Source organism: Cydia splendana, chromosome Z (assembly GCF_910591565.1).
Source record: "Cydia splendana chromosome Z, ilCydSple1.2, whole genome shotgun sequence".
Lineage (NCBI taxonomy): Eukaryota > Metazoa > Arthropoda > Insecta > Lepidoptera > Tortricidae > Cydia > Cydia splendana.
This window is the reverse complement of record NC_085987.1, coordinates 35,541,239-35,569,189: the sequence shown is the minus strand read 5'-3', so window position 1 is coordinate 35,569,189 and position 27,951 is coordinate 35,541,239. Positions and strand designations below refer to the sequence as shown.

Sequence of the window (27,951 nt, the reverse complement as noted above, 5' to 3'; positions counted from 1 at the left end):
CAGGCAGATCGTAATGTTCCTGTGTAATGTTTTGACGATAGTCACATCAAACCAATATATAGGTAGGATAGGTTCGTTAGGTGGCTTCAGATGCCCGAAGGGCAAACTGCCCAGAAATAAGAGCCCCGCGTAGCGGGGCTCCGTCGACTCAGGGAACGAGTCAAAGATTTTCACGTTTCACGATATGCCTAGGAATTTCACGATATGCCTGATCTTACGATCGGCTGCCGACATATCTACCGTTGCTAACGTATAGCTGCGTCCCTCTCGTCTCTCGTCCCTGTCGTCAGTTACCTACTGAATAGTAAGGCGTATCAAGCGTCTAATGCCCATCCTCATGTTGCACCAGCTATTAAAAACCTGAACCGATTTTGAGGAATTGTGTCGTTGGATTTGTCTTTAATGCACGAGTGTCACCATCGTCGTTGGATAAGTATACTTATTCAAATTATATATTAAAAATGTATAAATAGCGGATTTTGGATGTAGGTTTTCCCATTTGTGCCCGCTCTCCGCCGGGCACAGTCGGCACAGAATGGGAAGAGATGGTTAAATAAATCATTCCCTTGTCTCTGGTCATTATCATAAAACCTAGCAGTTAGTAAGTACATGAGGTAGGTAATGTGTAAAAGTAAGTAAATTTTATTATAACTACCTACTAGGTAACACCCCTTTCACCTTCACGTCTACACAACAGAAGTGTCAGTTAGTGCCGTGACCGCAATTTGTACTAGTAGGTTGTCACTGCCCGGTCTGGCAGGTTGACCTGATTTTGTACAAAGTAAAGTTTTAACAGAATCAAATTTTCCTCAACTCACAGGTACCTATGTTTAATACCCGATGTTTGTCCTTGAATCTAACATTCGGTTACTTTGCCTCGATCGTAAGATTTCGGCTGCGACGTGTTTTGGACCGTTGCCAAAACAGTTTCATATAGAACTTCACTGCACATAACCATGAAAATAAACATCTATGAATAAATTCTCACGGTTTATAGATACGCGATTCAGTCAACTCCGTGGATTGACCATAGAGCCACAGCAGAAATTTTGGTGTCAACTATTCGTGGGACAAGTGTGTAAAACTGGCTCACCAATTTTGGATTTCGTATCATCCGCCTACCGGTAAGAATAGGTTTATATGTTGGTTTCGATGTTTTCTTTCGGTGAACGCGTGTAATTAAACGAGTAACAAAATTCATTATTTTGAACTTTCGAAGCTATGATAGCTTCGAAAGTTCAAAATAATTCCAAAAGTTTTCGTTAATTCATAATAATCAAATAAAAAACCGGCCAAGTGCGTGTCTGGCCACGCATTATGGAAGGTTTCCATACTTTCATACTTACGATATAAAAAAGCCTTAGATGCAGAGTTATTTTGCTCCGACTCTACCATACTATATCTATGTTCATAGTGCGTTCATACGAGATTTTAGTACGATTTTTGGTTTCCTGATTGCAATGTGTTATACCTACCTGTATTTTTTTCGTACTACCTAACCTCATTTGGCGACTTGACATAGTTCCATAGCGTCCCCATAATCCCATAGCAAGCCCATATTACCATTTCGTTTAGGTTAGGTACGTATTTTAGTTAAGTACCTAGGTCCTTGTTATGATATAGGCGGGTTGTTTATTCTGGGTTTTTAATTAATGCTTCGTAATTATAAAATATTTTCCTTTTCCAGGGGCGAAGCATACATCTAGCGGTGATGAGACTCCGCCAATACCAGAAGAGGAATTGGAGCAGCAGAAGATTGAACACGAACGTCAAATGCAGAAGGTTATCTGTAGATTTCATACATTCCGCCCGTACATTTAAGTTTCTCACGTCTTTCTTTCTTATCGAACCGCGCCAGAGGGCCTACCGCGAACTACGTTCGACGTGTTGCCTCCCTGTCACACTTACGTACGAATTTACAAGTACGACAGAGAGGCAACACGTCGAACGTGGTTCGCGGTAAGCCCTCAGGTTCGGCATTCAGTTCGACAGTGTGTTTGTACGATTCGGCTTGGCACCGACCTCAAACATATCAGTCGCTAGCGCATATAAAAGGAATAAAATTTTATTTTATGTTTTTTGGTGTCGGCTTTTTAGTTACTTTTGTTAAATTAGGAAAAGGAATGCCAAGCACGGGAGGCTGAGGAGGACCGGAAGCTGGACATAGAATTACTGCACCAGCGGGCCATTGAAGCGGAGGCCGAACAAAAGAGGGAGGTCAGTTGTTTTCTGCTATCCTTTTCCATTTCCTAAATATGTATTTGCACCATAGGAAAAAAAGAGCTAATGCTTTACACAGGAAGTAATAAGGGCTGTTTTAAGTAGGTAGTTGTAAAGCTTTAAATGTTTAGTATCACTCGTATTCATTTCATTAAAATGAGCACCTGCTTATCAATGTAAGGGCTGCGTCTACCCTTGCAGTCTTGCTTTTAGTATTGTATGTGAAGGATTAATTATTTAGATCGCCGATGCGGCAGGAGCGGTGCGTGGCATGAACACATCGTGGTCGCACCACGGCCTGTGTGAGCTTCCGCGCATGGCGACCAGGTGGCGTCATAGTAGACCGTCCATACCGGACACTCATTACAGAGTGAGTACCCTGTGGGTGTGTTTCTTGGTATCGCTGAACTTCATTATTGGGAGTGATGCATAGATCTAGAATGTACTTGATTGCCTGTGCCAAATTAGGTAGCTTTACTCTTTAATCCGAATGATGTTCCTGTTCCCGTTTCGATTAGGGAATAATGAGGATGACTCACGATAGACCGGGCCGTGCCCGAGCCGAGGCGTCCGACATACTTAATTATCATTTTCTATGACGGCTGATCGGTGATCACGTGGTGCTTTCCATAGAAAACCAAACTCCGGAAGCTCCGGGCCCGGTCACGACCCGGTCTAACGTGAGTCATCCTATAATATGTAAGTATACTTATGCGTAAGGTATTTTCTTTTGTATCTCCTGAATACAGTTTTTCGTATTTTCCAGTCCGCTAACTACGCTGTGGTACATTCAAGCAGCCGTTTCTGCCAATATAAAGGCACCTATTTGCGACCGAAAATAGGTGCCTTTATCGGAAAATCGACCAAAAATGTTTGCTGGGTGATGGCTTCCCTGTTGCGCATTTTAATTATATTTATCTACGCACATATCATTAGTGCTCTATAATGCGTTCAGAACAAAGAATATAATACTCACTAGGACGTTCAGAATCCGTCTTAGGAATCCGTAGGAAATGGCCAGCATTATTACAACCAATTTTACCTTCGAGCAACACGGAAGGGAGGCGGCATTCGCACTATTTCCCCTCTGCTTAGATACAAGATCAACTGATCTAGCGCGGGTAATAATAAAACTAGTTGCGCTCGGATTTTTCACTAGACCGAGTCCAGACGCGCGCGTGAACACAGCAGGAGTAAAAATGCCTAATTGCTCGGTTTTATGTCGTAAAAAGAGGTCGGGGACATCAAATTTACAAAAAGAAGGTGTTACATTTCACATGTAATATTTTTTTTTCATATCATACGTTTAATTACATTTAAACACAATTATTATATTTTAGTCTCATGTAATTGTTGGATTTATTGATTTTGCTCGCCCAGTACAAATTGCGGAAGGGTCGAGCGACAAATCCGACTTCTCATCTCTCAGAATACAATAAAATTCTTTGACGTACATGTGTTAGTGTGCGTGTTGTGACACTTGTGACTTGTCCGCACACAAAAAGAGATCGAGGTTTGCAAGATTTGTCTTTGACGTATGTCATTTTCTATGTATTTGTGTCGTCATTACAGATTGGATTTTGTATGTAAGTGTGTGAGAAGTGCGACTGTGCGACTGCGTGCACCTTTCCCCCCGCAAAAAATGGCAGAAAGATTTGTACGGTAAGATATCGCTTGGGCCCCTCTCTCCCTTCCGATCTGTCGGAAGCCGGTGTTGCTCGAAGAATTTTACTATGAGAACTTTCTTATCTGTGGTAGTAGGTAAATCTGTATTTTAATCACTGACTTAATATTAGAAATAGACACACAGAGCGGAACAAAAACGTCAACAAAATGTGGGTCAGAATGACATTAGCGGAAAATTTGCATTGATGATAAAAACGCTTACGTAAATTTTGAGTCAAGATAAATATTTTGTACGGAAAAGAACTTACTGTCGTAAGCATTAAGTGTCAAATTTGTAAACATTAGTACCAACACTGTTAAAACTTTTAAGTCCGATGGCACTAAACGTAACGTCACCATTGTATTTACGTCAAACAACGTCAAACGAGAATAATGAACGAATAGAGTCCCTTTGGTACATTTTAATAGGTATTACTGTACAGAAAAATCAAAGTAATAAATGAAACAAATTTAATTTGATCGGGAGTTCAAATAAAATTAATTCATGGTAACAACCCTTGTAAGTTATCATAAAACAAATTTATTTTTAATAAGTAAGCATTCGTCTTTAAATACTATTTTCCTTGAAATAAATTCAACTTATTAAATAACTGTGTATTTTAGATCTACATAATAATCTTCGCGCTTTAGTTCTTTGCAATATAGTGCACGGGGACATTTAGGTCGCTACTGGTACTGATTGGTTATGGTCTTTATCAAAAAATCCTGTGGTTGTCACTGTGTTCAGACAGGTTTAGCATTTACAGTTAGTCGATGACCTTATTGGTCGTGTATATGTCGGAAACAAGGAAATGGGCTGAACACACAAGTGCCGTTTTGCCTTTGTTTAAAACTGCGTCACCCCTATCTCTTGCTATAATAGCAGTCCACTCTGCACGTCGCATAGGTTTTCTTGGAAATCTTGAATTTAAACATAATATTATATGTTACGAATTCCATATAAAAATAAAAAAGTATTAACCTCACATCGACTCATTAGATTTTTGTTCCTACACATCCCTTCTTTGGTACTAACAAAATAATTTATTCAAAACCATGAAATTACCACCAGATTACATAAATTATGTAATGCTATCCAAAGCACTAACCGAAAGAAATACATTCCATGCTTTTTCCTTGTTTTATCATTGTTATTTTTGCATATTTTTACGACATTGTTGACAACTTCACATTTGAGCGGTCCATACAAGACTAAACGAAAAAGTAACGCGTGATCTGTTTTAACGTTACTTTTGCGGGGCCATTTTTTGCGGCTGATTGGGTATCCAGTTCTTATTCTATATCAATGATTTTAATGTTTTAACATTATCGATTTTTGTAAGGTTATAAGCATGTTATAAGTTTAAATTTGGAACAGCAGTCAAAACCCAAGTGGGTGTCTATTCTAGTAGGTATCCATAGATATTAAAACAGTTATCGATACGAAACGTCAATTCAGTATGTTTTTTAAATATAAACCGCACGACATTTGATCTCGAGTGACATGAGAATAGGGACTTCATTCGTTTGTCTATTCCTAATTTAAAAAAAACTACGAATTCTTGACAAGCGTGAAAAAAGTTTGCAATTACCGCCATTTGACGTACACTTTATAATTTAATTTGTTTTAAGTATACTAGTAGATTGTACAACAAGGGCATAAAGTGACCCATTTTTATCCGAGGCAATTTTTTGGAAAATATACAAAAAATCTAATATTTTAGGTTATTTTAACGTATTTATTCAAGACTAAAGAAAATTGTTCTTGGGCCGGTCGGAGGCGCGGGGCATGCCGATCGGGAGAGCGCCGGTCGGGGGCGCGCCGGCAGGGCTGGCAGTTTGTATGATGTGAAAAATTAATTTTCACTTCTCATGCTCAAAAAGTGCACCTTTATGTCGTGCGTAGACGACATAAAATCGCATTTTATGCTCTAGAGCATAAAGTAAAATCATCTATTGCGACCCTTATTGACTTAGCAATAAAGTCCAAATTCTGCCATACCAACTGCCAGCCCTGCCGGCGCGCCCCCGACCGGCGCTCTCCCGATCGGCGTGCCCCGCGCCTCCGACCGGCCCAAGAACAATTTTCTTTAGTCTTGAATGAATAAATACGTTAAAATAACCTAAAATATTTGATTTTTTGTATATTTTCCTCGCAATCGAAGTGAAAAGCAGAGTGTACAACAAGGGCATAAATGTCCATTTTTACCCTCGTCTACTATTTTGGTCTTCGCTACGCTCAGACCAAAAAATTGCCTCGGGTAAATATGGGTCACTTTATGCCCTTGTTGTACAATCTACTATTGTTTTGTTGTTTTTATAAACAAATTTATTTAAAGCAAAAGTTTCATATGTATTTCGGAGACGCCACCTCTCAAATCTGCGAGTTCTGCCAGAGAGCAACAATGCCCCATCCCATGTCGGATGAAATATGAGGTTAGTGAATATATCATAGAAAGTTTATAATTTGTGTGTAGATAAAGTAGTGTATGTAACTGTAGGTACATAATTAGGCATTAAAACACTCGTGTGATCCTATTAAGAAACTCACTTCATTCGTTTCTTAAACCCACACTCGTATTTAATGCCTTTCATTATGTAGCAGTCAAATAAACTATAACTATTAAGCGTAACAGTTTAAGCGTCATTCTAGATCTGTGCGGGTCCTTCTTTCTCTTTCACCCTTGTGTTAACACCTGCATCAGCTACTCGTACTTAGTTGGAGCCCAGAGTCTACTTTCTTAATTCATTTTATTTATTGTGATAGGCTGATAGCCTTAAGTATAACAAACTCTTTTTCACCACACCAGCTCGGAAAGGCTTACTTCGCACTTCAAAAACGGATAGCAAAGTTGTTATTCACATGTGAGGCAAAGTAATCAAATGCAAATTTTGAGTTGTTTTCTTATGTTTGCTGGTAGAATTGACTTTTAAATGATGATTTTGGATGATAAATATTTCATAACATTCATTTGAATTTGATTTGGTTTGATTTTGTTTGATATTTTCATTTAATATTTGCTTCGGGTTGGTGTGGTGAAAAAAATTGTGGTTCACTCGGGGGCAAATTTTGTTTAACCCTCGTGCTTTGAAACCCTCGCAATTCTCAAGATTCAATTTTTCGAACCACTCGCTACGCTCGTGGTTTCAGTTTTGGAATCTTTCGCTTAGTCGGGTATCAATATTAGCACGAGCGGTTAAACAACAACTTTGCCCCCTTGTAAAACAAAAAACGTTTTATTCCACCTATCTTAACGTCATCTACAATACATCTTGTAATACGAAGCCCCCGCCGCGTCTGTCTGTATAGCCGGAGAGCTAGCCACGGAACCAGGTATGCAATTTATAGAGCAACGAAATCCCTCTAGTTAGTGTGCCATACTATCATTATCATTATTAATTGATCCGGGCGCCTGGCAGCTGTTCAGCGGTGGGTGCGGGAGTGGATGGGAAACAAAGGGGTTGTAAAATCAATTGAAGGTGTGCAATTTATAGAGCTCTGAGTTTGGTGTGATATAATAGCTAATTATGTATTTAATTCAAATATAACAATGCCAGGCGTTTTATTTGGGGGAAAAGTAGTGTAGACATATACGACACTATGCGTAAAGCAATTGTGGGTCAGGTGCACTTTGCTCGTGGTCTTCAGCAGGCCCCCAAGTGATTGTGTACTTTTATCACCTGGCACTACTTTTCCCCCAAATAAAACGCCTGGCATTGTTATATTTGAATTAAAAACATAATTAGCTATTATATCACACAAAACACAGAGCTCTATAAATTGCACACCTTCAATTGATTTTACAACCCCTTTGTTGCCCATCCACTCCCGCACCCACCGCTAAACAGCTGCCAGGCGCCCGGGTTAATTAATAATGATAATATGGCATACTAACTAGAGGGATTTCGTTGCTCTATAAATCGCATACCTATTTCCGTGGCTAGCTCTTAGACCAGTATGTATGTTCGCGATAAGTTCAAAAACTACTAAACGGATTTTCATACGGTTTTCACCTATCAATAGAGTGATTCTTGAGGAAGGTTTAGGTGTTGACCCATTGATTCTAAATGAATAACGACGAAAATTGGATAGGGTTTGAGCATTTGTAGTTTATTTCACAGAATATTATTGCGCAGAATATGCTGAAAAAGGCGTGCAGTGCACAGTTGGCCACGCCTCACTCTATACAAAGCATCACGGAATGTGACAACTGGATCAACCTATCCCGCCTAGGAACTAGAGGTTAGTATCCATTTGCATCTGACCTCTTAGCATGACTTGCGTTAGCACGACTTCAAGTATGGAGGCGCGCGCGACAACGCAAAACTTAAAGGTTCGTGTTTGACCCTTTTTCAGGTATAGTACAATTTATCGACCAAATTATTGTTCAAACAAAGTAATCCGATTTACGGTTCAAACTATATAAGTAGAATGAACTCGCGAAAAAGTCAACTTATTCATAATCTTCAAATGTCTAATCAAAACCTATCTACTTATTTGGAATATTGTCTTAATATTTGGACTTTTTTGGTAAATAATGATGCGCCCTGGAAAAGGGTTAACCATGAAGAGCATCAACCAAATCAATTTAAAATGAGGTAGGACCGGGCCGATTTGCACGATTTTGATGTCTTCAGTTATAAATAACTTATAAATATTACTTATTCATCCTATTTGCTAAGGTAAACGTACTGGTGCTCGACGCGATCCCAGTACACGTCATCTTCAAACTCAAGTCACTGTCAAAAAGGTGACAGCAAGGTGTCATCTATTGGGCATTAGCATGTCGAGCACTAGTACGTTTACCTTATTACTGAAATAACCAAGACAATAAACAAAATCAATGTATAAAAAACATTCTACATCATCTAAACGTTTTATCTCCAAATAGTCCGAATGAGCTGTTACATGAATTTGACCCATATAAATGCTATGGAACCCAAAAAAGAGGAGATTGTGTTAAAAAAAACTCCGTAACATAGTTGTAGATACCGTAGTTGAGTTATAACTTTTTTACTTGATTAAGATACGATGTAAACAAAAGCTTAAGTAGGTAAAAGGTTTTTCTGACTATCGAATGTTCCATAGATGACTCTATAGATAGTGACGTGTGCTGCGAAGCGTCAGTGTGCGAGGCAAGCGCGGACGCTCGCGCCTGGCGGTCCTCGGCAAGCGACGTCTGCCCTCAAATGAGAATCGACAGGGATCGAGCACCGTCCTGTCCAGGGCAAGTTAACCTGCATATTCTCGTATACATAATACAAGTAGATATACAGCAACTACAGCGCCGAATAGGTTGTGACGAGTAAGTATGCTAACACCGGGTAAGCTGGGTATGTAAGTAAGTGGACGCTCTACGCTGACTAGGTACGCTACACGTCCCGCCGAACACTCCGCTAGGCGCTCGCTACTGAGGTCGTCAACTTAAGGATAACTCACGTTAGTCCGGACCGTGTCCGGGCCGGAGCTTCCGGCGCATCGTTTTCTATGGAAAGCATCACGTGATCACCTGTCATGTCATAGAAAAATAAACCCGGAAGCTCCGGCCCGGACTTGGCCCGATCTAACGTGAGTCATCCTTTAGCCAGCGGCATCTGTTCTCTACGCGTCGACATTGAGCGAGCATTATCAAGTCTAGGGCAATTTTATTTTACATAAAACACATTCAATGATAACCACGTTGTCGTTTCGCCTCTGCAAGTCAATTTTGATTCGTATCAGCAAAACTCATAAGCTGCGACTACTTAGCAGTGTATGCGGTTCAACTCAAAAAAAAAAACAACTGCGACATTTACGAAGACGGTCAATTTCCGCCAGAAAAGTTGGTTCTTTTATAATCATTTGACGACATGTTTCCGGCCAGTTCTATTTTTACATAAATAAATTAGTATTTAGTGTATTTAGTAGGCACACACTGGCCGCGTTAACCATGTTTCTGCCGAATAGAATCATATGAGTACCTAACAGGAACCCTTACTACCATCTATCAGGTAGAGATCAGGTATGTTCGCAGGTGACTGTATTTTGCACTTAGCCGACTTCTGTTGTTGAACCAATTGGCATTCATGGTGTGAATTCATAATTGCATTAACACTGTTCGCCTGTAACCTAATTTTCCATCCGTAGGTGGTTTATGGATACATTTTAATTACAATATATCGTACAATAGTTTTGATATACTTGGTACTTAACTTTGGTGAGCAAGTTCTAGTACTGTAACTAATAAATAGTTAAAGGGCAATCAGTTGTTATTGTTAAGAAACTTTTGAAGCAAATAAATGTTATTAATTTATCCCTGTAAGTTATCAGTAATTTCATCTATATGTCGGCGGCAGATCGTAAAACCGGGCATATCGAGATATTCCTAGGCATATCATGAAACGCCGCCATTTCATGATCTGACTAAGATTTGCCCAGGCATATCACGATCTGCCTTATAAAAGAGGCGGCAGATCGATCAGAGCAATGCATTCGTTGATATTCCTAGCTTCATACCGGGCGCATCGTAAAATAACTCCTTTTTTTGCCACTGGTGGCGCTGCATTCTAGTTGGCGTTTTGAGCAGCTTGCGTAAGTAGGTACTCCTACCTACGCATGCTGCTATTAAAAAAATTTTTTTAGTAAAAATCACACGCTGCGCAAAAACGTACTACAGTAGAATCCGCTTATAATGACATCGAAGGGAAGTGACAAACACGTCATACTAAGCGGATGTCATATAAAGAATAGTTGATTAACTTCTTATTTTTGTAGTTTTCCGAATTAATCTCAAATTCCTTTGTGTGAGATGAGTTTTATTAACCTTGTACCGATTATCAACTTGTCACCGAGAGTCAAATTAAAACAACCTGAACGCTACGCGCGCACCATACATTCTCGCAGAGAAAGACGTCGGAACGGCCACGAAAACCAGCGAATGTGTCAGAATAACCGGACATAATTTCATGAAAATAGGATTTATAGGTCATAGTAAGCAGTTTGTCACTATAAGCGAAGTCATTTTATCCGACTTTGTCACAAATAATTTCATATGAAAACCAAACTTCGCACAGTAATTACGTCATAGTAAGCGGTTGGTCAGTATAAGCGGAGTCATAATAAACGGATTCCACTGTATAACTACTATATGTAGTCTGTCAAGCCATTTCAATGGTTTTAATTTGCTTAAATTTAGGACACCCTACTTATTCGATATGCCTAAATTTAATGTTGAGGTTTGCACGATGTGGGTGGTGGTCGCTAGGCAAATCATGAAATGCCGGCGTTTCATGATCTGCCTAGGAATACCACCCCTTGAGGTTTTCACGATATGGCTGGTGTTCGCTAGGCAGATCATGAAATGCCGGCGTTTCATGATCTGCCTAGGAATATCACCCCTTGAGGTTTGCACGATATGGCTGGTGTTCGCTAGGCAGATCATGAAATACCGGCGTTTCATGATCTGCCTAGGAATATCACCCCTTAGGTTTGCACGATATGGCTGGTGTTCGCTAGGCAGATCATGAAAAACCGGCGTTTCATGATCTGCCTAGGAATATCACACCCTACTTATTTGATATGCCTAAACGTCGCCAGGCAAATCATCAAACGTTGAGGTTTGAACGATATGGCTGGTAGTCGTTAGTCAGATCATGAAATGGCGGCGTTTCATGATATGCCTAGGAAGATCTCGATATGCCCGATTTTACGATCTGCCGCCGACATATACGTCAGCATTCTGCTTTGCACGTTAAAGTAAGTGCGCAGATTTATGCATCACAAATAATGCGAGCGTTTTTATCCGGGCCAAATGTCGAAATGGGTCAGTAAAGCGGGTTATCATGCAAGTGACAAAGGCTGTATATGCCGTTGTTGGTAAGTTTGCACGCGTCTTTTACCGAGTTGTCGGTGAGACAGTGCGCGCATGTGCGGAGAGTAGAGCTCGCAGAGCGCAGGGGTTGTGCCCTGCCCCGCGCGACCCCCGCCCTCCCCGCGCCGCAGTACAGTCAGATCGCTGCCCGACGGCTCGACGCAGCAATAACTAATGTTCAGTACGTAGACCACCAACCGCTGCTCCGGTGAGTGCACCCACAGTGACCCACCGATTGAACCCTTACGTGTCAACCACTAATAACTTAATACCTACTTTTCCTACTTCATGATCTTAATTGTGGATTTTGAGAGTGCTTAGATGTAAACGATGTGACGTCACTCGAATTCGTGTACCCTTAGCGGACTAGCGTTAGATGTTAGCGGTAGGGCATGCATGCTTCTCTATGTTTACCTTACTATCCTTGAGTGTTACGAAATCGTGCCCACTACGTCCTTTCCGAGGGTCGGTTCGAGGCTGCCGTGGGAGTCGTATGACGTTTCATTACAGATAAGACGTTTGTAGGGTGTTGAGATGCTGTTGCTAAGCGTAGGAGCAGAATGAGGCGGCACGAGATGCAGTACAAGGGGGCGGACGGCGGCGGCGGCAAAGAAGGCTCGCAGATGTCGCGCAGCGAGTCGAGCTGCACGCCGCACACGCCGCTCGGCCCGCCCGACAGCGCCTCCGTCGACTCCAGCCACATGCCCACCATTTATCGGTAACTCCACACCGACACCGACGACACGACGCTGCCCAGCACGGGAGAAGACATACCCTTCCGACAGACACCTAACAAGAAAACTCGTCAGTGTGTAGCGGAAAAACTGCCAAGTTGGACACGGCAATATAAACAAAACATCATTTGTTTACCTACTAATTTTACGACACAGGACGAATTTTCTTTTGTGCATTTATGCAATCGATTCAGTTACTTAGCCTTTTCCGGGCTGCAACGTTTACAGTGCAACTATGTAGGTAAAGGTAATGCAATTTTCGCCTGCTACATGCCTAATGAGCGCATGGCACGGCTGATATTGGATTGGGACGGCAAACGTTGATGAATGTTTCCATTGCCTCGTTTTTATTACGACTACGGCACTGTTCGAGCTTTTTTTACATTTTCTCGTAGGATTCCTATGCAGTAATATTTGGAAGCATATTCAGATTCACATTTCAGGCATACTATTTATTTCAATCTTATTAGTGCATTCCACATGACAATATTTGGTTATAGTGGGGCTAACTAAAAACAAAATATTGTTGATGTCATAATAATATTTTAAATTGTTTACAGTGCCTTATCAAGTAAAAAATAAAATAAAACTGATCTGTAATTAAGTATTGAAAGTTAAAACATAATTGAAATGTTAATACAAAAATACTAACAAAAAATAATCCTACAATAAAATTGTAAAGCAGCTTAACATCCGGCGTAGCTGCGCTACTAATAAGTGCTACACCAATCGTTGCAAATAACTAATCTTAAAGATACATTGATTGAGTGAGATGTACATATACACCTTAAGTTAGACAATATCGTTAAGTATTTTAGATAACAACAACAACCAAATGTCACTAATTGCTAAAAAATTAAAATTTAACAAATCTCAATGTTGTCTTATAATATTTAAAACTTTCGCGTTTTGAACACATATTAAACTCACATTTATAGACGGGTCTATCGGGAATTTATTTTATTATTATTTTATTACCTTTATTTACCGAGGTTTCCACACAGGTTTCACTGGTCGTCTGCTTGTCTTGTTACTAGTACGGTTTACTATGGCTCGGAACTTGTGGTAGTAATTAGGTAGTGAGTTTTGGTTGTCACCTGACGATGTTGTATATTGAATTTGACAGTTAAAAAACGAGATATCGATGTATGGTTCATTAAATCATTAACTCTGACTGTCATAAGTACACATCGGTAACTCGTGGCATTTAGGTAGCACTTAAAAGATTAGTGATGAGCAAACATCGGTAACTCGTGGCACTTGACAGTTTCTAACAGACTAGTGATGTGACAATGTTCTTCCTATACGAGTCGAGAAAAAGAAACCACTAAAAAAAGGAATTAATTAAACTAATATTTTAAGTGCCTAACCTAAATGCCACGAGTTACCGATATGTATAGTCATAAGTTTACGTTTGACAATTCAGTGACCACAATTTATATGGCCCATTACTTACAGCCCCATCTGTACGCTCTGAAAGGTGTAATGTATTTTAAAAGTCGTACTATGAACGGAACAGTCCATTTTCTCTAGGGCTAGAAAATTTTGAGAACGTCGTCAAATCATCTTTATGAAGTATAATATATACTTATTTAAAACAATAGGAAGTTATGTCTTCTCCTAAAAGGCCCGTAAAGCTGACAGCGCACTCCGCCACACCGCGCACCGCGATCGTCGCATGCCAGTAGGTACCTTCCAAAACGCAGTATCTATTAATCATGTCGCATAGTTAGTGCACTTTAACCATGTATCAGAGAAACTGTTAAACGCGCAGTTGTCAATAGGTAGATAGTGAATGCGATCGGATATTAATAAATACTGTTGTTTAGATAAATGATGATGGCTTGGCTTGACTCATGCTGTTCATTGGGGAAGTTGACAACCACAACACAGGTAAGGTGATCTCCTGTACTCTTCGCACTTCTTCTTACTTCCTCCTCGCTATCTGTGACTGCAAGCTTCTTGTGACCGACTTGCGGCTGCCATCTACTTTACTTACGTACCTAAACTGCTTAATTCTTAGCTTTTTAAAAGCGCGAAATAACATCCGATTTACTCAAGTGTAAGTGCTGTAGGTCTGTGTAAATTTAATAACTCATGACATATACATAATTAGCAAATCGAATAAATGATAATGTACGAACTAGATAATTAGATCTAAAATCAATGTACCTACCTAACTCGCTCTCTAAACGCCATAGTACTACACTCCCGGCCGGAACTGACAATAGGTATTGAAGATGCAATTAAACGCATTTACCTTTAAGGCAAATGGGCTTTGTTGTGGACGTGGACGGTGTGTTTGCTTTCCATCAGGTGTATCGCAATTGTTTGCTTACTTTGTTTAAAAAATATTTTAAAACAATACGAACGCAAAGTGTAGAATTAACCAGAACCTACTCTTTTCAAATATTCAAAATCAATACCTACACATAACGCTTATTTATAAAGCTTTAATTTTAAAATAAATATATGTACTAAGTTGTAAATTTTGTAATTAAATCTTAGTCTAATGTTTAGACTAATTAAATTTCGTTATATTTTGCGTTTAAATAATTGCAACGTGTCATTTTAAGCAGTAGGTACCATGGTGCATAGAGAGCGTTATATGTATAAGTAGATATAGAAATTAGTTATTACGTATTAAGGGCAGATTAGGAGTAGATCAGTACTGCCTTTAGCACTAGAAACAGTAGGTAACTAATGTCAGTAGAAACATATCGTTATGGTCATATAGCTTAGTTCTAATCACGACTTACATCTTAAATTGCAAACAGCGCGGCAGCGACTGTACCATTTAATTATTTTATCCTTACCAATTTATGTATTTTAACAGTCGTCCAAGTGTTACGAAATCATGTACAGATGTAGTGTATAATTGTTTTCCATCGTATTTTCTCGGAAACGTTCGTATTGGTCATGCTACTTCAGTCAACCTCGGTACTTTTTGTACCGAGACTGACTGAAATAGCAAGATTGTACGTTTCCGTGAAAAAACGATGGAAAATAATGCACGGCATCTGTAAGCTGTAGTTAATTCGTACATAACTATTACAATGTACTAACATTGTTTTGTTTGGATTGTTCAGATGTCGTGCTCCGATTGCATCCCTGGATTGCATGGATGATTTCAGCGCAAATTCTCAGCAGATGCTAGATCAAGGCAAGTAAATAAAAAAAAAACCTATCATGTTAAAGGGTTAGCAGGCTAAGCGAACAAGAAGTGCCCCCAACGACGGATTTGGCCATTCTTTCAGGTGGTGTACTGGCAGGTCCTAAGAACACTCTATACTTAATATCAGTCCTCGATCTTCTTTTGTTTTCGAGTTATTCAGGATAATGTAAAATCATCAGTGTATCATTGAAAGTGTCATATTTTGTAAACTGTTCAAGTTAGATTAACCAAACAAAATTATATTTGACGACAATAAAATAGACTAAAAAATGAATATGTTTAACCTGCATCATGTCCTTATACTTCATTATAAAAAAAAAAACATTTTATTTTTCTTCTCATTATTTTTTATACTATTCGCGGAGGTACACCTACAAAAAAATATGCATGAGTAGCCACTAATACCCACTACATACACATATAAAAATATTTGCATAAATCTTCGTGCGTCATGTCAAAAAAAAACATTATCGAACAAGGATCTCGGAAACGGCTCTAACGATTTCGATGAAATTTGCTATATGGGTGTTTTCGGGGGCGATAAATTGATTTAGCTAGGTCTTATCTCTGGGATAAATGCGCAATTTTGTGTTTTTTTATGTTTAGAGCCGTTTCCGAGATCCTTGTTCGATAATGTTTTTTTTTATATGACGCACGAAGATTTATGCAAATATTTTTATACGTATATGTAGTGGGTATTAGTGGCTACTCATGCATATTTTTTTTGTAGGTTTACCTCCGCGAATAGTATAAAAAATAATGAGAAGAAAAATAAAATGTTTTTTTTATAATGAAGTATAAGGACATGATTCAGGTTAAACATATTAATTTTGTAGTCTATTTTATTGTTGTCAAATATAATTTTGATTGGTTAATCTAACTTGAACAGTTTACAAAATATGACACTTTCAATGATACGCTGATTATTTTACATTATCCTGAATAACTCGAAAACAAAAGAAGATCGAGGACTGATATTAAGCATAGAGTGTTCTTAGGACCTGCCAGTACACCACCTGAAAGAATAACCAAATCGTCGTTGGGGGCACTTCTTGTTCGCTTAGCCTGCTAGACCCTTTCATTTAGAAGTTAAGTAATTCATAAAAATAATCTGAAATATTTTGCAGCTGGAGAAATCAGTGTGTCTCGGCATATGTCAACGTATATGGGAAATCACGCCAACATGCCGTCGGTGGTAACTCCTGGATTACGGTACAAAAACCTAGGCAAATCCGGTCTGCGCGTGCCCAACATTGGAGTAGGCATCTGGACTATGCTTAATGAAGATTACGCGGAGGACATTATATTGACAGCTCTGGAGAACGGGATAAATCTGTTCGATTTGTCGGAGGCTCATTGTGGTAAGTTTTGTACGACTACTTGAGGTCTTATGAAAGCTCCAAAAATGTAACTTACACGGAAAACTTTATTTTATGAGCTATTATGAAACGAAGCGAATACATAAATGTATTGGTTTTTAACCGTCGTTCAATATAATAATATTTATGAATACGTATATATAGATGAACTTTTACCAGTAATTATCAATATTTCTGTAAGTATTTTTAAAAGGAATATTTGTTAAAATAAAACTTCACTTTTAACCTTATAACAGCAAAAGGCGAAGCTGAACTGGGGAGGATTTTAAAGAAAATAAACGTTAGACGAACGAGTATTATTATTACGACAAAGATTTACTGGAGTACCAAGTAAGTGTTGCATGTATTGGTGTATTCATATGGTATGGTGGTTTGGATGTATGTTGGATGTTTAGATAACGTTTTGGCAGTTAGGTACCTATTGCATTGTTTAAGTAAATGTATGCTGGCATATGTGATCTAAAAGTAGCAGTAACTAGGTACCTGTATACCTGTGTATGTAATATCATATATGGTTCTAAATATCTTGATCTTGCCCCCTATAGGCTATAGTAGTACTTAAAACTAAGTGTTCAATCACACTACACTAACTACACTTGAGAACAATGAAAATGGGTCGATTGGTACCGTAATTTTCATACTTATAACGTGTTCTGTTTTCATTGGTCTTTGCTTAAATTTGGTTGATATTCACCACTGGTTTATCAATAACGACACAACCGACCTAGGGACCACTATCGGTAACTGTAATTTAAAGAGGATTATTCACTCTTTCAGATTCCTTGATAAGCACATTTTATTTATCACCCAAAAGCAATGAAAGCCCTAAGGTGGTCTTCACATTGGATGCGTACCCGCACACCGTTCCGGTGTGCTAGCGGGACACCGCTATTTAATTGCACAGCGTTGTCTCGGGCTCCCTCACATACATGAGCGGCGTGCCGTTTTACATCAGTGTAATAACTACGTAAAATCACGTACAAACACTGCCTGTTTCAATTTATTACTTAAAGTAGGTACAGTCAAATAATTTAATATCCGTACCTTTTACTAGGGACGTCATACCTACTGTTGTTACTGTGTGTGTGACAAGGTGTAAAATGGTACCTACTGAAATTAAATTCCTTGGCCGTATCTATTGACAAGGCATATAATCTAAAATTTAAAGTATGGGTACTTGAAATAACTTCCTGTAGGATATCAAACTTACCAGTTCATTAATATTAGTCATTGAATTAAGACAATTGATAGTATTACCGATATTAAGTCCCTGCGTTGATCTTCTGGCAAACATCTACCCAAGGAATGCATCCACCCTGCACTCGTCCAGTATTCCTATAAACTTATTTATATTTATAATTATAAAACTGCAATATATTCTATTTTTCTATATATTAAATATAATAGAAAGAAAAAACCACGACTTAGGTCTTTATAGTCATACGTGTGCTAACTCCGGGCAGGTCCTAGGGATTACGACAAATAAGATGTCGATATATAGGTACATATAATACATGTTCTCATTGAAAATCCCCTATTACCTACCATAAAAATATTTTTCAGGCCTAAAATATTTTGCTACATCACAAGTAGGTACTCGTGCCCCGAGTTAGCACTCGTATGTTTGTAATATACCTATGTACACATTTAGACCCACAGTCAGTTCAAAACCTGGACTGCAAACTGCAAATCACAATATTTGTAGTTTGAAACTGGATTAATAATTATGTATAAATTTATTCTTTTCCCGTTTACTCGTTGGGAAGGCTTGGGTGTGTAGTTATTTTAGTCCTTAATGTGGTTATGTGTATACATCGTGTTTTTTTGATTTTGACAACAGTCAGGAATAAATTTGAATTATCTCCATTTGATTTGTATTTAATTAATATATTTATTACTCGATAAGTTACGGACACTTAATGATTTCGACAAGTTATTTATAAAAATGTATACTACATACATTCACAAAATGTCGAGAGAAATGTAGAGAGCTAGATTAATCAATGATAGTCTCGTAGGAGCATTTTTTACTATAAAACCATTGTTAAAAATTACAACCTCGGAATATCAAATCACCTACCTCGTATATGACGAATAACTCGTATAAGTATATATACCTACTTCGGGCATCTAGACATTTTTGTTATAACTTTATAGATTAAAAAGTTTTAATAAACATAAGTCAATTAGGTACACGAAATACAATAAAACCGGCCAAGTGCGAGTCGGACTCGCGTTTCTAGGGTTCCGTACATAAGTCCGACTCACGCTTGACTGCACATTTGTAATAGGTTTTCCTGTCATCTATAGGTAAAGAACTATTTTGTGTATTTTTTTCAAAATTTTAGACTCAGTAGTTTTTGAGATAAAGGGGGGGGAATGGTCATTTTTGGGTATTTTCTTAAATAACTTCGAAACTATGTATTTTAAAATTATAAAAAAAATATGTCCATCTTTGGGTCACTAATTTACATATCTGTACCAAATTTCAAATTAATTGGTCCAGTAGTTTCCGAGAAAATAGCCTGTGACAGACGGACAGACAGACAGACTCACGAGTGATCCTATAAGGGTTCCGTTTTTTCCTTTTGAGGTACGGAACCCTAAAAATTAAATAGAATCTAACTAAATTAAAACTAACTTTATTTTGTATAAAGTAAAATTAATCACCTTATTGTAAGTTATAAGTCCCCAAGGCTTGTCCTCTGCGGAAGGGTGCCCATGTGGCTGACTATATTCCACCCTGAATGGCAATTCTATTCATTAGCCGAGGAATGAGATGATTTTTAGAATGATTGAATTATTTTATACATAATATTGAAATCGTGAAAAAACACGGTGTATACGAATTTATCGATATATGTATATATTGACAACAAAATTATATATGTACCGGTATATGTAACTGTTTGCATTTATTTCAATTGCATGTCACCTATGCTAACGAGTGTCATGTGTTTCAATAGCTTCCACGGATTTGAATTATTTCTTAAGTACAGATGAGTGATTAACGCTTTAACTAGCTCTTCAACAGACTTGCTATCACTTATTACACTCGCTTTTATGTGCTTTTTGCTTAATTGTTGATGTGTTACCAACTGTTTATTCATTAGGTTTGGTAATGACAGGTCGGATGAGAGAGGTCTATCTCGTAAGCATATAATCGAAAGCATCAAAGCGTCGCTGGCTAGACTACAGGTGGAATATATCGACGTGGTACTCTTGCATAAGGTCGACCCTGTTTGCCCGATGGAAGGTTAGTAGTTAATTAAATGTATTTAATTTAATTTTTTATAACGAGGACATCCATGAAGTGACTGTTTATTCTTTACAGAATTGGTACGTGCTATGAATTTTGTTATAAACCAAGGATGGGTCATGTATTGGGGGACGGCTCGCTGGTCACCGGCTGAGGTACGACTAATTGAAAAGTTATCGTATAGTAAAGTCCACATCAATGCGCTTTCGTGGTCGTTTGTGCTCTTTTCGCTATCATGTACATAAAACCCTTACCTATCTTTAAAAGCTAATTATCCCTATAGCGTGCACAGAAACTAGACGAACAACATGCAAGTTTTATTTTTCATGATTTTTATAGGCCTTAAATTATAAAATAATCGACCTATCAGTATATAAAAATGGTTTTTCTAGTATTTACTGAGATAAATCGTCTACTTATACCTAAGTAATTTTATCTTTGCTAACTATCAATTGAATGACGAGCTGTATTCAAACAATACATATAGCCACGTCAAATTAAGCCGAATTTGGGCAATCTGCGGAAATAATTCGTGTAGTTTTGAAAATTGGTACAGATATACTTTGTGGTGTCCAGATAAACATGCTAAAAGTCCTCGAGGGTAGGGGGTGTGCTGAGAGTGTAGGGGGGGGGGGGTTAGGAAAGTTAAAGAGATAAAAAATAGACGGTTTAAGAAAACGTCGTTTTTTCGTAATTGTTCATCATAAATAAAAAAAATAGTTTATAGGTATAAAAAGGTACCTTCAACCCTCCCCCCCCTATACCCTCAGCACACCCCCTACTCTCGAGGACTTTTAGTATGTATATCTGGACACCACAAGGTATACCTGTACCAATTTTCAAAACTACACGAATTATTTCCGCAGATTTTTCTAATTTGCTTAGGCTAATATACGTTTTAGTAAATCAAAGGCAATGGCAAAGCGATGTCACCAATATTTTTACTTAAAAATGCGCCCCTTATCTTAACTTCTACCCTAGAATTTAAAGAACCTTTGTTATATAACTGTTTCATAAAATAATATCAATCATGACAATCAATATGTTCAATTTCTATTAAATAGAATAGCATAGAATAGAAAGTTAAAGACAAGATGAATATGAAAGCAAACTTTATATGGAGTTGGTTAAAGCCTCAACATAAACGGTCGTAAGATGAACTAATTTCTGCCACTTTTGTTACTTTTAGATAATGGACGCCTACACAAATTGCAGACAGTTTAACTGTATCACTCCGATAGTAGAACAGACAGAATATCACATGTTCTGCAGGGAGAAACCAGAGTTGTACATGCCTGAGTTATACCATAAAATAGGAGTAGGTGAGTAGACATTATTGTGAAGATGTTACTTACTATAATTTACAGTCTACAATACTTACTATTAGCTTAGCACCTTTGCATATTTTACGCCTTATTACAAATGAGTAAGGTGCAAAAGTGTGAACATAAATCTTTGACGACGCTGTACATTTCAGTTTATAGTAAGTATAGAAATATAAAATGAATTAAAATTATAATAATTAAAAAAATAGAAAAACGTTCGAGAAAACGGACGTTTTTTCTAAAGACTTTCATCCAACATATCTAAATGAGGAGGTTTTAACATGCCGATAAGGATAAAGTACGAAAATAAGGCTTCAAAGTCCGTTTATATTATGATGTTCACAGAAAACTCGCATATGCTTAACACAGACTGTGCCCATGAAATCTCATGAAGTTTTTATTTTATTGCACGGCCTATTTGTCTTAATTATTATTATACTCACAATATTAATGATCACAGCTACAATTAACACAAATACCTACTCAGTACGTTGATTATGTTAATAGTTATGTATTATTTAGATTTATTTTATCAAGGCGTATGCGTATTTCAGGAATGATGGCGTGGTCGGCCATAACGACTGGCAAAGGCCTGGGCCGCGAGGAGATCACGGGGCTCTTCGCCAAGTCGCGGTTCAACAGGAAATACAGCACGTTCAGTTGGTGCGAGGAGGACCTGGCTGTACCAGACGTAAGTTACCTGCTATTATTAGCATTCTTTACGTTTTTCAGCAGCATTCTTGAGGTACCTAAGTCAAAAGACTTCCTAAATTTTAAAACTTATTGTACGAAAGTTTCATCGTTTGAGGAGTAGGTACAATCTATGTTTGAATTATTTTGTTCGTGTTGAGAGGCCCCTCGGTACACATCTCTAATAAATTATCTAATATTTCATTGATTAATATATTATATAATTTTTGTAAATATTGGACATGTAAAAGTGCCCCTGTGGCCTAAATGTTTAGGTTTTGAGTTATACCTACATCGCAAATTAAGTTCCTGTCTCCTGGTGGAAACAGTCAAAATTAATAATTATTTTGTTGATCATTATGCAATAAAAACACACATTTATAATTTTAATGAATTATTGAAAATAATAAGGATTCCACCTTCAAAAAAGGATTTAATTTTATAAATGTACACTGGTGACTTTATTGGGACATAAAAATACAAACTGAACAACATGCAATATAAAACTTAAAATAATCTTATAAATAAACTTATCAATAAAAAACCGGCCAAGTGCGAGTCGGACTCGCACACACACGAAGGGTTCCGTACCATTATCAATAAAAACGGTCACCCATCCAAGTACTGACCCCGCCCGACGTTGCTTAACTTCGGTCAAAAATCACGTTTGTTGTATGGGAGCCCCACTTACATCTTTATTTTATTCTGTTTTTAGTATTTGTTGTTATAGCGGCAACAGAAATACATCATCTGTGAAAATTTCAGCTGTCTAGCTATCACAGATCACGAGATACAGCCTAGTTACAGACGGACGGACGGACGGACAGACGGATGGACGGACGGACAGCGGAGTCTTAGTAATAGGGTCCCGTTTTACCCTTTGGGTACGGAACCCTAAAAATGCTCCCCAGGTCGCTGTCATGTGTTATGGTGCCCAGAAGACCGGCAGCGTTACCTCGTTGGATGGCCAGACTTAGTCTCTGGCCGAAGTAGCTGCCAGCCCTCTGGTCACCAGACGCATCTATAATAGTAGGAGATCCCCCATACATCGGACCTTCACCAATCTGTCTGACGGATAAAACTATGAAAATGTGAAAGAAAATATGTTCCTGAACATAAAAAATAGGGTTGCCTAAAGAAATCCGGTCAAGGCTATTTTTAATAAATTTAAAAAAAAATGTTTTCTTCAAATTTCACCGGTTTGTCTGACAAACGAAATAAGTTCCAATGGAAAGTATAGAACTTGTACAACATAAATCAACTAGGTTGCCTATCTTTTTCCGGTCACTATTATGTGGTTGCCATGTTTAAACAGGTGCGTTTTAATTGCACTCATCTGTCTGACGCTTGAATTATACATCAAAATGTTGGTAATTTTATTGCGAATACAGTGGCATAGGGTTGCCAGACTTTTAAGTAAAATAAGAAGGGAAGACTTTTAACGATAACTCATAAACGGCTTAACCTATCAAGTTTGTTTTAATTTTGTTTGAATGAGTTTTTTGAGCACTATTTTTATGATTTTTTTCATATTTTTTGGATCAATGGTTTAAAAGTTAGAAGGAATACGCGTATTTTGTTCTTTCTAAATTATTATTTCCAAAACGGTTAACTTTATCAAAAAATATTGTTTGCGGTCTGCAATGAGAGGAGACCCCATTTGAGATATGAATATTCCCCTCGTGTCGTCGTTGCCTAACAAAAACTCCGCAATTTGGGAGAGCTTTAATCTTTATTGTCTGTCTGTATCTACGTGGTGTTTACAACAATTTCTTAAAGTGCTGTAATACTGTTGCCAGATGAGAAGCTCCGGTAGTAAGGAGCAGGTGACAGGTGAAGAACCTCGGACATATGGAGACAAGTTACGTGACCTATCGAATCTCGCTAATTCACTAAGTACGTAACACTGTTGGTTAACGAATAATTGGTACTAAATGGACCGTCTGATCTCGTATCAGACTGTCAAGGAAGTGTCTTAAAATACATTTAAATGAACATAAATTCTTTTAGATTGCTCGATGAGTCAACTGGCTGTGGCGTGGTGCTTGAAAAATGAATCAGTCAATTGCCTGCTTTTAGGCGCCACCAGCGTTGAACAATTTAAAGAAAACATTCACGCGTTACAGGTATGATAACTATGAGACTTGATAAGTAACTTTTAATAGTTTTAATGTAATGATGACTAGACTCTACTTTTTTTGTAGAATTCGGTCAACTATACACAGACTATTGATTAAATTTTAGGAATTTAGCGCAGGTATCTTTACTTTAACGCGTCTTTGATAATTTTAGGTTATGTCTATATCAGGTGATTTGTGTTTCTAGATAACACACATATATCTAATAGCTTCGTCTTATTAACTAGAGTCGAGCCGAAAGGTGAGAACAATACCTACTAAGACTACGAGTATACCCCTCGCGTCGAATGATGGTCCCTGTGACAGTTCCTTCAAAATTATTTGGTTAGGTTTAATTTAAAAAATAATTGAATGATATTTTTTTTATCATAATATATCTTTATTAAAGCCTGACAACAGTTTATTTAACCCTGAGATAGTGTCGCTGCAAACAGCTTACGTATGGCAATAATGTGCGTACGTCATGTATAGTCGGGGTAGTGGGCATTGGCTTCATGTTGATACTCGTATAATGTCAGAAACATTGCTTACAGAAAATTCGGTTCATTCAATTTACCTAATCGTCAAAATCTGATTCTAAATATTCAATATTAATATATTCTTCGTTTTCTGACTCTGACGAAGTCTGATTTTCATCAGATGTTGTGTCGCTTTCAACCACCAACCTCGATTATAAAACGTTCAGTTTCCAATTCGATTATAGGATTTTTATCGTCGATCTACATAAACCTTAAATGAAATATTAAAGTTTAAACCAAACAACTAACCAGTTCAATAAAACCGCACTATAAAATGTCAATACCGGTCATGTCAACAACCAACTTCAAAACATTGTTTATTGGAATGCTATGTAATCCTTCGTCTTTTTTAAGCTGTAAGTATTTGATTGCATTCACTACAATTTTTTCGTATCTTTGGTATTTTTTTTTGGATTTTTTGTAATAAAACCGTTTATATTTGAATATATTCGTAGATATTTTCCGTTTGTTTACATCGGTGACATTCGATGACATCCAACGTTCGTTGTCAAAGAGTACTTGTTGCCAGTAAAAGAAATTAGTACCATTGAAAATCCGCAAAATGGCGAGGGTCAAATAAACTGTTGTCAGGCTTTATGTAAATGTTAAATACATGTGTAAACAAACACAAATGTGTTTTGTGACAGCTACTCCCACATATTAAAATGAACTGTCTTAGGGACTTCGGCACCAAAGGTATAGAGTGTCAGTTAATGTTAAATGTTTCCACTTTTGGTACAGATTGTCCCGCAATTAACGCCCTTAGTAATGGCTGAAATCGAAAGGTTGTTAGCGAACAAGCCACAACGGCCACCCATGGTGTCTACGCTGGCCATGCGGAACCAACAGAACAATAACACTGTGCGAGTAGATATGACGTAAGTACTAAAGACTCTCATAATAATTTACTATTCATTTGATGAATCCGAATTAACCGAAATAATATTGTTAATACATTTTAATGAAAAATATAAAATGGTTTTGATCAGCGGCGCAACGTCTGGTACGGGCTCGCCTAAGGCCGAGGGCGAGGCCATCGAGGGCGAAGCCTCCACCCCCGGGAAGGAGCCCGGGAGGGGCTTTTGTGAGATTCAGTGACCGTGGTGGCGCGGAAGCACTGACTCTGCTTCCAAATCTAGTAAATCAAAGGTACACGTCGAAAACTTATTTCTTTACGTATCTACACATACATGTTGTTACTTCTATTTGTTCTAAACTATTCTACTCATTACACAGGAATCGCTTAAGGAATCGAAGCCAAAGTTCTTTTTGAATAATGCGGGCGAAGTCATCAAGCGAACAGGTCGGTACCTAGAAGCAACCTTACATTCTACATACCATATATGTATACATATCTAAAACTGTATCACGTGTAAAATCGAAAAACAAATGTGTTTGTGTTTTAGAACAAGACGGTGTATCAACTGACGTGGTTGTGTCGGTGTCATCGCTGAAAGGCAAGCAACCAGCGAGCGGCGGCAGCAAGGTGAAGAAGTCAAAGTCGGAGCCGGCGCGTGCTCGATCCTCTTCTCTGCAGCGATCCTCCTCGGGTCAGCTGGCGGGCACACGCGACCGTCGCCGCTCTCGTCTAGACCTATCCTCCCCGGCCGACATATAACACGAGATGAACATGGCCTGCATCACCTCTGACATGCCTGGCTTATTCTATGAAAATGAAAGAGAAACTGTTGCGAAACCACCCCGCCGGCATCGCTTGTTCGACACACAGGCCCCGGCGACCTCCCAACAGATGGGTTGTGCGTGCGGCCAGTGCGAATCGACCTCAGAAACATATACGAAAATATAAACTGGAAGTGATTTACAGATCTGTGATGAAGTTATTAAGCAATGCAATTCTTGTACGGGATATAAACAATCGGATATATTATCTAGTAAAGTGAGTGTTACAAAAATCTTTATTGTAGAACCTACCTTGTTTCGAATCGACAGATTCGAAACGAATCTACTTGATAATTAGATAGTATAGGTAATGGCTCCTCTACACGATGGGCCAGCGCCGGCCACTCCAAGGGACGCAGCCATGCGGTAGAATGAGATAGCAATATCACTTGCTTCCTCTAACGCATAAATGCGTCCCTTGGAGTGGCCGGCGCTGGCCCATCGTGTAGAGGAGCCATAAGGATGTAAACATCTAGATTTGTAAAAAAGAATTGTCACTCTTGCACGTGTAGTTGTTTATATATGACCAGCCAAAATAGAGAAGTAAGGTAAATAAATACTTACTTTTCGTACTGTTTTCGTAGTGGGTATGATTCGAAGTCCTAATAGAAGTGTGTAAAATTTATTTTAGTATACAGATATTGTGATCGAGGTGTCTCTAGAGCAACACGATCGTCGTATTCAGCAGACATGATTCCTTTGAAAATACTAGGTTACGAAGATTAAAAAATGCCATAACTTATTAATGCTTTTTCTGATGCGCACATATTAACTTGGGCTGTCTGGCTTAAACAAATCGCGAACTTAATTGGTCATATATGCAAGCCATTCACACGACCTGCTCGAAAGTTAAGCCTTCTAGTGTGCATACCAGCATAATATTTGTCATGCTTCCGCCGAGTATTTAAATTCGCACCTCCGTTCTATAGAGTCCACTTTATAAGCAGGCATCTTATAACGTGATACGATAGTAGGGCCAGAGCTGTGTCCAGTACGGTTACCATCAGTTTGTCACTGACATAAACGCCGTCGAGAACGTAATTTACTTTCTATACATCTCGCTCGCACTCGCATATTAGTGCAAACGGGACGTATAGAAAGTAAATTACGTTCTCGACGGCGTTTATGTCAGTGACAAACTGATGGTAACCGTACTGGTTTCGACAGAGAAATAATATGTAGTTTACTATTATATTCCTATCCGGCAAATCACTGCCGAATTTAGTGCTCGGTCCTTAAGAAAGCTAGGTACATTCTTTGTCGGTATAGCTACAAATTTGGTAAATTCCTATATTAATAGGTGATTGAATTTAGAATT

General features: G+C 38.3%; 1 protein-coding gene and 1 long non-coding RNA gene across 9 annotated transcripts in view; one reads left to right on the top strand and one right to left on the bottom strand.

Annotated features, from left to right (window-relative positions):
• Positions 1-27,951, bottom strand: part of LOC134803991 (uncharacterized) — a 274,246-nt gene that overhangs the window by 129,214 nt on the left and 117,081 nt on the right. The gene's annotated exons all lie outside the window — the stretch shown is intronic.
• On the top strand, positions 1,094-26,941 carry LOC134803953 (voltage-gated potassium channel subunit beta-2). Of its 8 annotated transcripts, XM_063776791.1 has the most exons (19): positions 1,094-1,124; positions 1,688-1,782; positions 2,116-2,217; positions 2,462-2,590; positions 8,008-8,128; positions 8,975-9,113; positions 15,559-15,632; positions 16,772-17,005; positions 17,260-17,353; positions 20,137-20,279; positions 20,358-20,437; positions 21,472-21,604; positions 22,162-22,298; positions 24,097-24,193; positions 24,308-24,423; positions 25,695-25,831; positions 25,943-26,102; positions 26,190-26,256; positions 26,360-26,941. In XM_063776791.1, exons 2-17 carry the CDS (start codon positions 1,774-1,776, stop codon positions 26,049-26,051), a joined length of 1,854 nt encoding a protein of 617 aa, XP_063632861.1. In that variant the 5' UTR covers positions 1,094-1,124; positions 1,688-1,773; the 3' UTR covers positions 26,052-26,102; positions 26,190-26,256; positions 26,360-26,941. The 8 variants fall into 8 exon arrangements, with proteins under 8 accessions (XP_063632861.1, XP_063632855.1, XP_063632857.1 ...); XM_063776788.1 differs by lacking the exons at positions 1,094-1,124; positions 1,688-1,782; positions 2,116-2,217; ... (1 more) ...; positions 8,008-8,128; positions 8,975-9,113 and adding exons at positions 11,853-11,943; positions 12,261-12,453; positions 19,990-20,016 and having other exon boundaries at positions 20,152-20,279; XM_063776790.1 differs by lacking the exons at positions 1,094-1,124; positions 1,688-1,782; positions 2,116-2,217; ... (1 more) ...; positions 8,008-8,128; positions 8,975-9,113 and adding exons at positions 11,900-11,943; positions 12,246-12,453; positions 19,990-20,016 and having other exon boundaries at positions 20,152-20,279.

Bases quoted from the DNA above. Each gene is read 5' to 3' on its own strand.
- LOC134803953 (XM_063776791.1), top strand. The intron at 17,006-17,259 runs GTAAGTTTTGTA...ACCTTATAACAG, and splicing joins TTTGTCGGAGGCTCATTGTG to CAAAAGGCGAAGCTGAACTG. The intron at 20,280-20,357 runs GTTAGTAGTTAA...TATTCTTTACAG, and splicing joins CCCTGTTTGCCCGATGGAAG to AATTGGTACGTGCTATGAAT.